The sequence below is a fragment of the Cebidichthys violaceus genome, unplaced genomic scaffold (assembly GCF_023349555.1).
Source record: "Cebidichthys violaceus isolate CVI_PGR_0920_01 unplaced genomic scaffold, fCebVio1.0.p SCAF_31, whole genome shotgun sequence".
NCBI classification, from domain to species: domain Eukaryota; kingdom Metazoa; phylum Chordata; class Actinopteri; order Perciformes; family Stichaeidae; genus Cebidichthys; species Cebidichthys violaceus.
This window is the reverse complement of record NW_027176495.1, coordinates 1,969,692-1,986,469: the sequence shown is the minus strand read 5'-3', so window position 1 is coordinate 1,986,469 and position 16,778 is coordinate 1,969,692. Positions and strand designations below refer to the sequence as shown.

The window sequence follows — 16,778 nt, the reverse complement described above, 5'->3', positions numbered from 1 at the left end:
CTTCACGATCTCAAAGTTGTACCACCGTCCCTTTAACAGCACACAGACTACCTTTCCTGTTTCCAAACATGGAGATAACGTGTGCTGCCTGAAAATCATAAAAACCAAAAGGATTACAAGAAAATGAAACATGACGCTATCATACAGATAACTACAACACAGCTGAATGTGTTACAAGTGTAGAGAGAAAAAGAACGTTACCACCTCGAGTACGACAGAAGGAAACTATTTGAGTAAACAGTGTTTTCCCAAATAAGTGTCTGATTACCAAAAATAAACATCTTCAAAGCGGCGTCTCCTCGTAAGCTAAATGAATAGAGCGCTGTCTTCACAAGAGTCCCATAATGTGCCTTCAGGAGACGTTACACTGCGGTGACAACTGTGGTCCATCAGCTATGAGGAAACGTGTTTGTAGAATGTAGGAAAACTGGCTGCTTCACATTACACACACATACACACACACACACACACACACACACACACACACACACACACACACACACACACAAAGTGGAAGAGCGATTGTAATTCTTACCGTACATCGATCGTGATGTTGAGAGTCCCTCACTACAGACGGCTGTGTTTTCTTAATGCAGCTTCAGTCATACAGAGACACTACTGTGCCAAGAGGCACTGAAAAACGCGCACACACACACACACACACACACACACACACACACACACAGCGACCGCTCACTCTGGTATAAACGGCTGCACGTGGAGCTAAAATGCGCACCGTGATTGGTGCAGAGCCTGGCTCGATGCACTGAATTACACACACTCTCCCCGCCGTGCAGAGTCTCTCTCACACACACACACACACACACACACACACACACACACACACACACACACACACACACACACACACACAGGCAACGTCAGAGAGAAGCATGCGTGATGACCTTGGATTTTCCCGTTTGTCTTCTGCAACAGCGCTCCTTCTGAAGGAGGAGGGGGGGGGGGGTGCAGATTTCACATACCGGTGCACACACACGCACACACACACGCACACACAAGCACACACAAGCACACACAAGCACACACAAGCACACACAAGCACACCAACCTTGCTTCTAACCATTTTCTCAGTCGCAGAGACAGAAATGGGAGAACAGGGGAGCGGGTGGGGTGAGAATATGAGACAGAAATATGCACTACAGGGATCGAAAGGGAGAAGACCTCCCACCCACGCAATCTCCTCTTCCTCCTCCTCCATCCACGCCGGCGTCACTCTTTCTCCTCATCATCATCATCATCATCATCATCATCATCATCATGCCTCCTGCTTTATTTACTTTCAGTGTTTCCTTCTCTGCTGACGCAACTTTCTGTCATCCATTGTCTAGCCTAATACCCAAATGTCGGAGTGATTATATAACCACGTTTACTGCTTATTTCTCATGTAAAACTGTGAAATATTATCCACACTCACTATCACACTACTACCAACACAAACCAGAAACCCAATGATACTGCAGTGTCATGGTAATAGTGTGGATGAGAGCTTGAAGTGAAGTTCTCTTGTACAGCTTTGGGTTTTGCAATCACCAAAGGTTCTCCGCTGTCACTGACTGAACGAGGAGAGGACGACATCAGGACTGCCTCATTGAATTAAAGACGGTGGTGAGTTGCTCTCAGTTGAGCCGTTCGTCTTTAGTCTGCATCCTCTTACTGTGCGAGAACATCATCCGCTGCTTTCGTTCATCTCTACACTTACTGTGAATTTCCTGTTTCCACAGGGATCTTGTGTGATATTGCATTGCTTGAATATTAATCCTAATCTTTTACAATCGAGCTTTGTGTTGCTCGTTCTCACATGCCAGATATTCCGGTTGCTGATCAGCAATATTCCCTGTGGATCACAAAGCATCTCTTCAGTCAACGCTCTTTTACAGCAACCTGTGCCAAGTACCAATAACAGCAGTGCTCCTTCTGTTGGCCTATTCAAGTGTTCAAGTACCCTCTACAACCTGTGAAATATGCCAAATCAATTTTACGAGACAGCAAGTCAAACCCAATCGCTACTTTCCTTTTTTTGCAGCTTGACATATTTTTTTGTAGAACATCATGGAACCATGTGGAAGAACGCAACTTCTCTGTGAAATAAGGATCTGTTCAGAAACAGAGAAGGAGCCAGAGGGAGAACAGAGGAGGTGGTGTTGTTGTGTCACTTACCCTTGCCAATGCGATGGTCCAGTAGGGTACGACAATCCAGTGCCAGCCTCTGAGAGGCCGGGACATCGGGCGCCGGCAAGGGCATGGCAGGCAAACACACACACACACACACACACACACACACACACACACACACACACACACACTACTCCTTTTATAGAACAGAAAACCTCCTAACCAACGCCAAAAACAAACATGCAAAACTATAAGCAAAACGCTGAAAACCCTTAATTCTATTGTAATAATTTCACACAAAAAAAAGTTTGAAAAGTAAGCCTCCCAATACTCACAAAAACGAACCGCCCGTCAAATTCACAATTCCTTGTTTGATGAGCTAAATGCAAAGTTTACCAACTCACAAGCATCCACAACACTGAAACATACAGTCCCTTAGTCAAGCCTAAACAGAAACCATCTCCAAATCATTTTTAAAGTTTCACTCCGGAACAAACTCCCAAATCCCTTTGAGTCCTTTCTGAACACCAGCTTGTATGTCCCCGTCCCGAGGCTCCTCAGCGATACATGTTGGTACATAGGCAGATTGACCGTATTAACAAAGAGATTAGCGATTAGTCGTTCAACAGCAGCTCTGCTCTCTGTGTGCGCCTCTCTCATTAATAAACATCTCACTAACACAATGGACCTCACTATCCAACCCAGAGAGAGAGACAGGGGGGGGAGAGAGACAGGGAGAGAGAGAAAGAGAGAGAGAGAGAGAGACTGTGGGACTGTGGGACAGCCATTCAGTCAGTGGGCTTGAGGTTCAAGGAATGTAGCCATCAGCAGACACCAACAAAGGCTAAATGTCTGGAGAGAGATTTCTGTGCAAATTCACACACTGCAAGAACAGACACATAACTCTCTCTCTCACACACACACACACACACACACACACACACACACACACACACACACACACAGTGGATTTGGTGAAGCAGAGCTCAAACTAGCTTTAATGTCCTCAGCAGCCCACTTCTTGTGCCCACTGTCCATCTTAAAGTTTTGGAGGGCCGTACATTACGCCTTCAGACACAGTACAGGTGTTTTAATAGTTCGGGTTTGCCCACCTGTCATGCTGGATGCTCGTCACAAGGCGGCGTTGCTCTTCCAGGTTCACAGAGGCAGCACGGGTGGGTGGCACTTCAGCCCCGAACAGAGACTCCAGCGGCGGGTCCGAAAATCAGGAAAACTGCTGGATTGTCTTTGGCCTGTGCAAGTTTTGTATTCCAAAAATTAGCCGAGGCACTCATGCATGTTGTTGTCATCGGAAAACGGGAAGTCCCAGCCGTTAACGTGTAACCTGACCCGTGCCAAGCAAGTTATTTAATACCACGACAGTTAACGTCTTATAATACACCGGGACAGAAATCCCAAATCATGACAGTAGCCTGTAAATAAAATGACAGCTAACGTTAGCAATGCTAGCTTTTAAAGGTCCTCTCGTGACAGCTTAGGTTGCCGTTTACTTTCCCGTGATTTCTATTAGGTGAAGACATACATTTACGGCTATCAAATTAGAAGAAGGCTAACATTCACTCATTATTCAGAGCTATAGCATTCGGCTATGCTAGTAGCAACGTATGCTAACGTTAGCTTAGCTGACTGACTTGCTCAACGAGAATCCCCTTGGCTGCGTTCATCCGGACAACGTCAATTGGTGTCAACACTAATTACTTACCATGAAGTGAACAAGAATCAAAATCCTTAAAATGTGTGGCATACAGACAGTTAACGTCAGCCACCTTGACTAAAGTTCAGCCCAGGACAGCATAGATTTAGTCACCGCGTTACTGTTCCTCCAGCTGACAGTTGTGACTAACGTTAGCTCTAAATAGGTAACAGCCCACCACTAGTCACTAGTGTCATGTTTGAATACGTGCGGTCTATCTACCGTATCTTTAATCAGAACATTTTAGTTTTTCACTGGATACATATTCAACAGCATAGCATACAGACACTTGGGTCAGATGTTTGGCCAAATAAATGCTATAACAGTCCAGAATAATGAGTGTATTATGATTTTATAAAAAGATATGCTCTCCTCATTATAGCTCAGCTGAATTACAGTGAAGAGTAGGTTATTAGTGATGTGTCAAATCAGCAACAATGTTGAAAAAGTCAACACAACCTTGATAAAAAATATGTGTGACACAATTTAGATCCAATTTAGATGCTGTTTCCAAGGCACTCATGATGTTCTCATGCTTTCAGAGGAATCAAATCACCACATGGTTAGACATTTTCATTTCAAAGTAAAGCTTCACTTGTTTTGTGTACAAGGACAACATGCTTTGTGCAATTCCCTTTTAATGTATACACTCTAATGTATACACTCCCACATCATATATCCTAATGTATGCAGACCTGTTGCAGAGTTCAGCCATCCAGACTTGTTAAGCGATGGAATAATGAAGAAAAATAAATTATTTCTGATTCAAAAAGGCAATTGAGTCAGACTATCAGGCTGTAACAGATTTATTCAAAACAATTCTGTAGCCTGTATCTGTGAATGGGACATCCTGCTTTTGGAAGTATTTCTTTCTACCAGTCGGTGGCAGTAGTGAGTCAAGAGAATCTGATAAGAGATTGTTATGAGCAAAATAGTCTGCAATTTCCTGAAGTTGTTATTGTGCATGAACCAGTTTCATTGTCACGACATGACCTAAGACCTACGTGTTTTTAAGGTCAATATATCATGATTGGTGTACATGAAGTGTCACATTTCTTTGCAACACGCCACAAGAGTCCCAATGCCAAACTTGAAACCCAGCTCGTTGCAGTTATGTGGCACGCGCTGTTACCACTCAGCTTCCGGGGCGCTCTACGTGTCTCATTATCTGCAACCTTTTTTCCAAGTCTTAACTCGGTGCTTCCCGTTTGGACCACGTCATTTACTGTTCTTAGGCCCACTGAGCCATCAGATCCCTAAGTCTGGAATGTGACAGTATTTTTGTCCCCATCTCTTCAGCCCCCAGATTGGTGTGTGACCCATTTTTAATGGGGTAATACCATCTTACTTGTTGAGCTAATGATGGCTAAGCTACAGCTCAAAACTAACTAAGGGTTGGGGAGGATACAGGATATACTTTTTGAATTTTAGTGCAAGAGTAGAAAATAATTTCTGTGGGGGCCTGGTAGCTATTGTCTCATATCATTCAAGTTTATTTGTTGATTTGAATCCTTGAATCCTTTAGACACAACACTTTGGAGGTTTTGTGAGGTGGGAAATGCCAAATCAATTGTTAATATGAAAGTGTTTTGGATCAATCGCTGCTCTGGTCAGCATTTTTGTTTCACTTTGACCCCCATACTGACCTGTACATGTCTTCACTTTCAAGAGCTTAGTGAAACTGCCAACAGAAGCTGGCATGCATTCACTGTCCAACTGCAGTCCAACGACACACACGCGTGTTTTGTGATGCAACAACACCAACACTGTGTTGGCAAGCACGTAGACCGGGGTCAGTTCTGTTGCTGGTCTCGCTTGAATGCATGTGAGAATCAGCTGATTAGCGGACAGCCAAAGCAGTTAGGCCTTAATACTAATTAGCTTCTGGGGTTTTGCCCTGAATGGACTAATTCATCCTAACTCCTCCCTCAGGTGGACACAAGTTCACCGCCACTCCAAATAGACTCACCAAATGAAATGACAGATTTGTGCGGTTGGCAGACACTCGTGAGCATTAACTTCAATTTCTCATCATTAACACAAAGGCTATGTTATGTCAGGATGAGCTCATTGTTTCTAGTAACAGTGACATCTTAAAGCTATTCAGAGGTGCTTTCTTTACTCCATGCTTGCCAAGTGTAAGAGAGATATATGCTGATGCGTTAGCAGCCATTGCACCGTAGAACTAATTGCCTTAGACCTGGCAGCTATTTTTAGATCCACGGTAATCAGCAAGAAAGGTCTGAGCTACGCAATCATGGTTTGACAGATGGTAACTCATTAGATCGGCCTTAGGGGCCTGGCCAAAATTAGCAAAGCCAGTCTGAAAAACTTTAACCAGCTTACAACCATTGGGACCAGAGACCTGCTGATGATCAGCCAATGCTCTTCATCATCAATGGTGTCATGCTCAAACAGCAAACAACAGAATACGATTAGCAGGTACATACTTAAGTGTAACAGGTAAATCTGAATAGAATAATCCATCTCATTTGCTGAAGGATAACTTGTGCTCCTGATATAGAAAGGACAAACATAAAACAGAAGACACTGAGCAGCAGAGTATATTCATGTTATTCAGAATTACTCAAAATGTTCAATCAAAATGTTCAATCAATCATCTATAGTGTCCGGCTTCCACACTTGTTTTTAAAGGCAGGAGGAAGATAAAAAAAATAGGTTTTTATAAAGAACATATTTTAGAGAATATTTAGAGTGTTACAGCGACACTTGTGCTTTTTAATAATATCCCGAAGCCCACACACTATAGCTCACAATTGAATGAAACACAATAAAACATACAAACATGTATGCATTTATTTTCTTCTGCAAGGAATCAAAATATTTTCTCCTTCAAAATTTGGATCCCAAAGAGGCACCTGAAATGAGTTCAGTAAACGTCGGTTCACTAGCGTCCGTTTGCTGTTGAATCACCTCAGGGGGGGAGATGATTCAGCACCCTTGCTTGCTTAGTCTGCCTGTGTTTATAAGCCTTTAGGTCATGTTTTTAACGGTTCACCTAATGGCTCTAACTGCACTTTAGCACACTGACATAACCAAGTGCACAAAGGCAATGAGGAGACAGCAACTCAGCCTGCCATTTCAATGATGACATCAGGATGAGAGTCAATGAAAAAGAAAACTGTAAAGTGAAAGAGAGAGCATATTAAGAAGCACTGATCGTAACGTCGTTTAATGTAAATGTCAACTTAAAAGAAGCGGTTGACTTGGCTGAAGGTTGAGAGCATTGTGTCATTCATGCCGTTGTCTTGCTGCCAATGATCTCGGCTTTGAGGTCCAGTAAGAGTGGCTGCTGACTTACTAATCCTCTTTGCACTCCTCACTCCTGCAGCTCTGCGTCGTGGCCATTGTTCACCGCATTTCAAAACAGTTTTGGTGATGACCCACAAGGCCAGAAGGTCTCCACACATCTTGGCTGGATATTTGCTCCCCCCCTCCCCCCTCCTCCCCCCACTTTCTCTGCATCCGTTTTTGGACACTTCGTCACAGTGTGGACTGTCTCCAGCTTCATTTTCACTTTCATGGATTATGCCTTAATATTCAGAGCTGCATACAATTCCTCTGCAATGGATCCAGCGCAGGTGGATTACGACGGGCTGGACGAATATATCCTGTGGCAAATGCTAGACGTGAGGAGTGGATCCACACTATGTAAAACAAGACAGGTCAGTTGTGGCCACAAGCCTGACAGTGAAATTGTTCTTTGTATGACAAGTGTAACTGGACTTTTGTCCTCGTCAGACTCTTCTCCTTGTTCGTGCACCTGGGCAGTAAGTGAAGTTGTACAGGAACTCCTGCTTCTACACAACAGGTGTATACTTTATCAAACAGGGCGCCTAAACGCAAAAGTGCATGTGTTAAAATGTAATAACTACAGTAAATCTGTACGTTAATATCAGAGTAACTCATGATCCTCTCACAGCAGAGAAACTGGAATGCTTTCGCTCACAAGGTGAATATGTTTAGCTGCCGTAGTGACGGCCTTGATTTAAACGCAGCTCTTCTAATATGAAGTGTTTTATTACATCCCGTCTTTGACGGTCAGCCTGCTGACAGTGGACTCTGAGTGGGTGGGAGATCTAGACCCAGAAGGACAAGTTAAACTCTGTGCATTAACCAGCTCAGTTCTAAATCTAATCTAAATCTGGCCACCAGGTAATTTGTTGCGGAAGCTGCCTTTCTTCTGGCACACACTGTGCCAACACGTGGAGCCGACCAGGAGGCTCTTTCCCACATGCTGAACGTGTGCAGCATAACCAGCTCTGTCCACATCATCGTCATTTTGAGACGGGTAGAAACACTAATGAAGATTTGATATGATCGTTAGCACATTCATTGGACACACGTCCTGTGTAATAAGTGGTAGATCACATCAGGAGCCACAAAGGCTGTCAAATCAGTTGCTGTATGTGTGCACACTGAGAAAATAGTAAAGATTTTCATGTTTCAAATTTTGAGTTTTAGCTCAGTTATGTTGATGTGAATGTTTCAGAAATTGTAAAAATGATCAAAATCAGCTGAGGTCGAGATATCCTCACTTTGAGTCAAGCTCCAAAAAACCCTGGATCCTACATTTCCCATAATGCAACTGGAAAGCATCCTTCATTAGAACCCTCGACTCCATCCGCCCACATCCTTCGACCTTCACACCTCCAGTTTGTAAAGCCTTCCGTTTTAAATGTGTGGTCTCCAAGCCCAAGCTTAGACAGCCCTGATGACATCGTTGTGACATCATCGGGGTGATCTTCTCGACAAAGCTTCTCCAGAGCCACAGAAGACGTTACGCCGATGTAGAGCTAAACATTACTAGTGTACTGAACTTAATGTGTAACATTGGTGGTCTTTTAAGAATGAGTACGTTGATAGTGTGAGAAAAAGCAAGTCTGACATCTCATCACCATCTTTTCCTTGTCCATCTTTACACTGTTCCTGCTCCAGACTGCGGCCTCCTTCTGTTCTGAGACCAGCAGATGAGGTCAGCTAAGCTCACCACAATGGTGACCTTCTCTGAGACCACACAGGTCTCCCCCATGGAGCTGCGCGAGCCGCCCTGCCTGACGGCGACCCTGTCCCCCGGGCTGCGGCGGAAAAAGAAGCTCTGGCAGAACGCTGTTAAACACATCATCAACCAACAGGAGCTCAGTGCCAAGGTGATTTTCTGTCCCACAGTCATCAGTAGCATCCAGTTGGAACTGGAATTATCGCCGCCAGGTGTAAGCCTGGGGAGAAGTTATGGAATTGATCGTGCGTGTGTGTGAGACTGTGTGAGTCTGTGTCTAGTATAAAACTATCTACATGGGTACCACTAAGTGAAATAATGGATGTTCCAAAAACACAGTCCAGTGGTGATTAAATAAGAAGTGTAAACCACACGGACACAAACGACTCTTACTTTCTACATGACCGTGATTAGTTCGCTCTCCACCATAAAGCCATTTCTGGACCTATACCTAAATATCAGAAAAAGGAATGTTTGAGGTTTGGTATAAAGATTGGTAATGGTAAAAGTGTCAGATGGTAAAGCCAACACACCTGATCTTTCTGTGGTGTTTGACAGGTGGGTTTGGAGCCAGCAAGTAAAATCTTTGTGACGGACACCTACATGGAGGAGATCAACAGACAAATCCGCAACAGGGCCTCCAGAGGGGTCACAAAACGCCGCTCCTCCTCATTTAGGGTGAACCATGCCCAGCCCCGAGGCTCCACCAGCACATACAGAAGTGTCAGAGGTTCTGTCATTGAGTACGGCAGCGACGTAGACTTCTTCGTGCACTGGGGCCGCACCATTCATGGGGTCTACATACCCAGCCTGAGGCACACCTTCAAGTCTTGTGAATTGGAGAAACTCTACCAGCAACACTACTCCTGCCAAAGACGCAACTCTCTAGCCATCACTAATGTAATCGATGCCTTTGCCAAGTTACACCTACTGATCATGTACCTTGCAATGGTCCCCGAGGCGGTCACAGACACTCTGCGAGGCTGCCTGACGGGCCTTTTCATGGTGCTGGCTGTAGCGCTGTGCATGGTGGTGTTAACCTGCAAAGACTCCATGTCCCCGCGGTGGCTTCACTACGCCGGCCTCGCGTGCTGGTTGTCTCAGACCACGCAGGTGCTGGGAGGACTGGTGTATGGGCTGGAGAAGGACCCAACGTGGTACGTCTTGTTCACGTTGTTCGCGACGTACACGCTGCTGCCGCTGCCTCTGCTGTGGGCCATGTGCGCCGGCTCCCTCACCTCAGTGCTGCACCTGCTGGTGGAGATCCTGCGCTGCTACAACGATGCCGCGCTTTTGAGAAAGGTGAGAAAGTCAGCTGACTAAACAGGCCTTACAAAAATGCAATATTACAAAGTGTAATGTCTGAAATTGTCATTGATTTATCATGATCAAACTAAAAGTGTTGATTTATTAACAGCCTTACTGTTTCAGCATAACGTCTGAGCTTAGTCATATTTATTGACTGTATATCATGTCCAGTTTTATGTTCCAGATCCTAATAAACTAGAAGTACCTGCACCATAAAGCTGATAATGTAATGTCTGTCTATGCACCCATATTCTCAAACATTTCCATATTTCAAAGTGGGAAACTCTTGAGTGCACCAGCATATTGTGCAGAGTAAGCCATGTTTTATAATGAACTTACTGAAGCCTATATTCTATTTCCATTAATGGCAACAACTTTCTTTGTTTTTGCAGTTGTTCCTCATATTTACAGCCCCAGATGTTGTCTACGAGCCAGCAGACACAATGTCCCTCTGAAATCCCTCAAGTTAATTAAAAGAATTAGACCTCATGTATTATTTATTATCCTCTGCCCACATGCATCGGGTTAAAATGAATTTGATGAATGCAAACTCTCTCTCGGATGCAGGTGTTTGCCAAAGGCCTGCTGTACCTAGGAATGAACACAGCCGGCTTGTTCATCCACTACCTGACGGACCACGCCCAGAGACAGGTCTTCCTGGAGACGCGGCGGTGCATTCAGGGTCGCCTCAAACTGGAGCAAGAGAACCAGAGACAGGTACAGTGACCGTTACCGTTGTGCTATGGGCTGGACTTCGAGGAATATGAAGACAGGGACATGTCCAATATGTTAAAGCATTCAAACAGAGTTTTTTATGTTGGACACACAGGAGCGTCTGGTGCTGTCGATCCTGCCTCGTTTTGTTGCCTTGGAGATGATCGGTGACATGAGCTCTTTGGAAGATGAAGTCAACCCTCAGGAGTTTCACAAGATCTACATCCACCAGTACAAAGACGTCAGGTACACACACACACACACACACACACACACACACACACACACACACACACACACACACACACACACACACACACACACACATGAGTTTCTCATGGACGGCACCAAACACTTCAACAGGCTTCTCTATTACAATTTAAATGTGTTCCACTTCTTTTCTGTGTCTCTCGTCTTTGCAGCATTCTTTTTGCAGACATCAAGGGCTTCACCTTGTTGTCCATGAACCTGTCGGCCCAGGATCTGGTCCGAACCCTCAACGAGCTCTTTGGACGCTTTGACCGACTGGCAGATGTGAGAATTCAAGCTCTTCTTTTGGATAGGATCTATTTTTTATTCTATCGATACCTTACTCTCTCTTTTCCTTGGTGTCTTGACTCTTCATCGTCACAGGAGCACCACTGCCTGCGGATAAAGATCCTGGGAGACTGTTACTACTGTGTGTCAGGGGTTCCTGAGCCACAGCGATCCCATGCCCGTCATTGTGTTGAGTTGGGCCTGGACATGATCAGCGCCATACGGTCAGTCTTAACTCGCTGGAGTTCTTCAGGGGTTGATTTTATTCCACGTCAATAATAACTCTTAACGTGTCGCTTTGCTCCCCACCGACACCAGGTACGTGCGGAAGCAGCTGAACTTTGACATGAACATGAGGATTGGGATCCACTCGGGTTCTGTCCTGTGCGGGGTGCTGGGCCTGCAGAAATGGCAGTTTGACGTCTGGTCCTGGGACGTGTGCATTGCCAACATGCTGGAGGCCGGGGGCATACCAGGGTGAGCGGTCTCTGCTAGTGCCAGCGTTCAGCGTTCTTGATTCAGACTGCAGGCTTGACGAGTCTATGGGTTCCTCATATATGTAAAAAGCACATTTCTTCATTCTGAATGAAACTATTCAAAGACAAATATCTTTTTATTATTATGATTTGCCAGCAATTCTTTATACATTACCGATCTCTGCTTCTATTTTCTCTCATCCAGACGCATCCACATCTCAAGGGCCACTCTGGACTGTCTTGAAGGCACCTACAAGACAGAAGCTGGTCATGGCCGTGACAGGAACGAGTTCCTGCTCAAACACAACATCGACACTTTCCTCATCGTCCCTCAGGAGGAAAAGAAAAATGTTGGTCGTGCTGAGCCCCCCAAAGTCCAGAAAACCAACCGAACCTGGAACCCGCAGCTGCACTTTGAAAAAACCGCCATTGACATGAACAGCGTAGGTGTTTGTGAACCGGGCTTTATCGTCGGCACTACGCACCTGATTGATCTCACACCGTCCTATTCTTTTCCTGCAGATCCTGGCCTCCTTTACCAACGGCTCACTGCCCAACATCTGGCAGTCCACCTCCAAGGAGATCAACAAACGCATCAGACACGCTATCGAGGTTCAAAGCAGTGAGCGCATGCACAGGGAGCACATCACTCCTCTGACCCTGGTGTTCAAAGACCCGCACATCGAGGAAAAGGTACTGGCGCCGGTTCAGGCGGTGTTAGGTCGGAGGAAATGAATGAATGCTGTAATGTAAATGATGCTTTTGGTTTTACCAGTTCTCCCAGATGAGGGACGAAATGTTCAACTCCAATCTGGTCTGCTCCTTCATCATGTTCCTCTTTCTCATGGCGGTCCAGGCCCTCATTCCTGCGCCCAGGTAGGGAGACGCCAACGCTGTCACATTGTTAGCGCTTCATTTTCATGTTGTTGTTTTCAAAGTGTTTACTTTGCTGTTATCTGGAGGTAGTATCAAAAATGAAATTTACGTTTTTCTGGAATATATGTCCCACGCTTCCTCTTGTTTCTTAGTTCTACCCTGGATTGACCGTTTCTCTGCTTTACTCACTTCCTTCCTCGTCCACTCACATTCCTCTCTTCCTCTTCCTCGGCAGGCTGTTCCCGGCCGTCCTCCAGTTTTCGGTCTTCCTGCTCGTCTACATGCTGCTGCTGCTGTTGGCCCTGGCTGAGGAGTTCAGGTGCACTCCTTTTGCACTGCAGCAGTTATGCTGCTGGATCCATGAAAACAACAGTGCCCGCAACATCCTCACCCTTACCGCCATCGTCATCAACTTTGGCTTGGTCTCTACCGACATGGTGAGAGTCTCAACACGGGGCCAGACTCACAAACATTTGCCCTGCTACACCTTTCCCTCTGATACGTCTGCACTGCTTGTGCCTGCCCTGTAGAGGAGGTGGAGAGATTTCCACGTAAAACTGAACCTTGCAAGTGAACCTCAGTGAAAGTCTCCTGCTGTTTGCATGATCCCCATCTTAGATGTATATTCATAAAGGAGAACGACTCGCCTCCCTGCTGACATGTGAAATGTGCCCCAGATGACGAGCAAACTTTGCTTCCAGGCACTTATTGGCATTGAATCCAAATATAACCATAAAATACAAAACAAACGACTCAAATCTTTAATATGTCAGAATGATTAATACGTTTCTGTTGCGTTATAGGACTCCTTCTTTCAGTCTTTTGTTTTATGTGACTATGTTGTGCCTGTGTGTCCAGATCTGGTGCATTCTCACAGACACAGGGGAGGCTGATGTAATGGACCGAACCAGCACAGCCTCACGTCCGCTCACCGTCTGCACTTACCCCGAGGTAAAGACCCAAAGCCCTTTTTTTACTTCAACAAGGTGAAGTCATCCAAACGCGTTCTTTAACCACTTCTTCCTCCGTCTCCCGCAGGTCTTCGTATTGAGCGGCGTCATCGCCATGGTGACCTGTGCCGTGTTCCTGCGTCTAAACTCTCTGCTGAAGCTGGCGGTGTTGCTGCTGGCGATGGCCGTCTACTCCTACCTCATCCACCTGGCCTTCCTCACGCTCACGCGCCATGACTCGCTGCACAGGTCGGTGTCAAATGCACACCGGCAGAGATTCAGTATTTCACTGGCTGTTGACTTTATATAGTCTACATACACACTTGTACACAGTGGTGGAGAAGTACTCAGATATATATTGTGTTTTTAACACTCTCTTCATTCATTTCTGCTCAGACCTCACTACGTCAGGATGAAAGGAATCTCCATCCTTCTCATGGCCATGTTCATTGTCGCTGTCTTCTACAATGGACGGCAGGTATGTTGAAGTTTCACTTTAGTTTGCTCCTCTTAGTTTTCATTTACTTGAACTGATACATAAAGGAGTATGTAGCAAACAGGCAGGTGACCTCTGATGGTTTTCATCCATTTTTCACATCCACAGTGGGAGGCCACTGCCAGACTGGACTTCCTGTGGCGTCTACAGGCCCAACAGGAAGTGGAGGACATGAGGGAATTGCGGGAACACAACGAGTGTCTGTTACACAACATCCTGCCGGTGCATGTGGCGCGACATTTTCTGGACCGCAGTAAGAACGATGAGGTGCAGAAAACACGACCTCACCTCTGACTGTCAGCCTCTTCCTTCACGTGTTTGTTTTTCTCAAAGGATTCCAAGTGTATTTAACAATTACATTTATGTCTGAATATATTTTCTGAGCTGATGAAGAAGATGTAGGTGAACTATATATAAACATATTATATCGAAGGGGAGTTGTTTTAATGGACTTTTTAAATGTTCAGGATGAAAGTGCATGACACCGTTGTCTTTTCAGGAGCTTTACTCCCAGTCGTACAATGAGGTTGGTGTGATGTTTGCCTCCATCGCTGGATTCAACGAGTTCTTTGAGCAGAAAGAGATCAAACATGAAGGCGTGGACTGCCTCCGACTTCTCAATGAGATCATTGCCTGCTTTGATGAGGTGAAAACGGGACTTAAAATGAAAGAACAGTGGATTAAGATTATGTTTTTGACTCCATACATTATATAAGCATTTAAATGAGTGAAATACTCAAAGTATAATATTGCTTTTGAAGGGTTAATATGTTAATATATTTGTATATGAATGCAGCATTGCATAACTCTCCTGTATATATGAGATTGGTGTGTGATTTGACCTCTTTATCTCTACATATTCCACAAGTTGTTGGAGGAGTCGTACTTTGACTATGTGGAGAAGATCAAGACCATCGGGAGCTGCTACATGGCAGCCTCGGGCCTAGCTCCAGACAGACAGGTGGGACGTCTTCTCGTCCACATTCTGCTACTTGAGATCTTCAATATCCCACCTCTCTCTCTCTCTCTCTCTCTCTCTCTCTCTCTCTCTCTCTCATGTCTAACTATCCGTCTGTCTCTCTCTCAGGCATCCATGGATCAATGGAATCACCTGAGTGAGCTGGTTTTGTTTGCGCTGGCAATGCAAGAGACCTTGAAAGAGATTAACAGGCTGTCTGCCAAAAACTTTCTGTTGCGTGTCGGTAAGTGGCTTACGTCCGTCACACATAAACAATGAAAGGTTGATTTAAACAGCTCTCTGCGACGGTTTCTGACCGTCATAGGTTTAATACTTGTTCATCATTCGTCCGCGTCGCGCTGAAAACAGGCATTGCCCACGGGCCGGTGGTCGCAGGCGTGATCGGTGCCACCAAGCCGCAGTATGACATCTGGGGGTCAACGGTGAACCTGGCCAGCCGCATGGACAGCACAGGTGTGAGCGGACACATCCAGGTACCCGAGGCCACGCGCAGGATCCTGGCAGAATGGGGATTTGTCTTGGAGCTACGTGGAGAGATCTTTGTCAAGGGGGTGAGTGGCTGGTGGCAACAGTACCGTTCAAAATACAGTGGAGCTGATTGTGCTGGATAGCCACAAAGTGTAGTTCAGGCTCGATAATAACAAACTGCTGTTTGATTTGTTTCAATTTGCACTGTTGACCTCGTGTTCTTAACTGTTTCAAACTGCCACCGTGATTCAGGAGGACAAGCATTTCCCTTGAAACGTGCGGCTCAGTTGTGTGGGAATGCCATTTTGTCCGAGACCACGGTTGCATTAAGGCTTCAGTGAAACGGTTAACAGTGCAGCTGATGGTCAGACTCTCAGGCTCGGACAAAGAGGACATCTACTGGTGAAAGGAAACACCAGAGAGATAAATGAGTAGCATCACTGATCAGGAAGGAAGTGCATGAAATGAGTAGATATGAATGCATCTAAACCGTATTTGTGAACAAGTCTTGAGCTTCATTGAGAAAGGATTACCACACTTAGTGGCCGCTGCTGTCGTTGCAGGTCAGCGAGCATCAGGGGAAAGTCCGCACCTACTTCATCAGAACCATGCGCAGCAAGAGGGCCAACTTTGGGACGGACGGTCGCCTGGGGGTGCGGACGGGAGGACGCATGTCGCTAGCAGAGGTGGTGTTTGGTCTCGTCCAGGCCAGACACAAGGAAAAGATGAGAGAGACCAACGGGGCGTTCGGTCTGTCTCCCTGCAGACTCAAATGCTGAGGGGACCTTTGAGGTCCGATGACTGCAGGCGGAGGAGGACACAGCGCAGCCATATTGTTTCTACTGGTTTACAGTCTTTTGTTGCGTGTGTTTCTTACTTTGCCTTGCTCATAACTAACTTAGCTGCACAAACTGGAGAAGAGGGCGCGACTGCTGGGATCCAGATCCTACCAGAGCCTTTGTTCCTGTTTACTCGATGATTGTGTCCTCCTCCGCTTTTCTGTCATCTCAAAAAGAAATGTTTTGGGAAACACTACCTACATTATGAATTCCAACATGTTACTTCCATGGCGTAGGAAAGTACAATCAGTATTTGTGAACACGAGCC

The 16,778-nt window shown here is 45.6% G+C and overlaps 2 protein-coding genes across 7 annotated transcripts in view; one reads left to right on the top strand and one right to left on the bottom strand.

Moving 5' to 3' along the window:
* The window catches only part of LOC137882273 (protein EFR3 homolog B), a 25,506-nt gene extending 21,514 nt beyond the window's left edge, over positions 1 to 3,992 (bottom strand). Inside the window, exons 1-2 of one of the 6 annotated variants that reach the window (XM_068724477.1) lie at positions 3,857 to 3,992; positions 3,246 to 3,386 (exon numbers count right to left, since the gene is read on the bottom strand). In XM_068724477.1, the coding sequence (XP_068580578.1) occupies positions 3,246 to 3,252 (7 nt within the window). In that variant the 5' untranslated portion in view covers positions 3,253 to 3,386; positions 3,857 to 3,992. The other 5 variants (XM_068724475.1, XM_068724478.1, XM_068724474.1 and 2 more) reach the window with 5 other exon arrangements.
* Positions 3,993 to 8,862: 4,870 nt separating this feature from the next.
* On the top strand, positions 8,863 to 16,450 carry si:dkey-206f10.1 (adenylate cyclase type 8). The gene is made up of 20 exons (XM_068724460.1): positions 8,863 to 9,018; positions 9,426 to 10,169; positions 10,743 to 10,892; positions 11,005 to 11,135; positions 11,312 to 11,423; positions 11,523 to 11,650; positions 11,745 to 11,903; positions 12,108 to 12,345; positions 12,425 to 12,595; positions 12,678 to 12,778; positions 13,014 to 13,215; positions 13,637 to 13,729; positions 13,817 to 13,977; positions 14,125 to 14,206; positions 14,333 to 14,491; positions 14,724 to 14,870; positions 15,093 to 15,185; positions 15,312 to 15,426; positions 15,552 to 15,754; positions 16,235 to 16,450. The coding sequence occupies exons 1-20, from the start codon at positions 8,863 to 8,865 to the stop codon at positions 16,448 to 16,450; spliced, it is 3,561 nt and encodes a 1,186-aa protein (XP_068580561.1).
* The last annotated feature ends 328 nt before the right edge of the window (positions 16,451 to 16,778 follow it).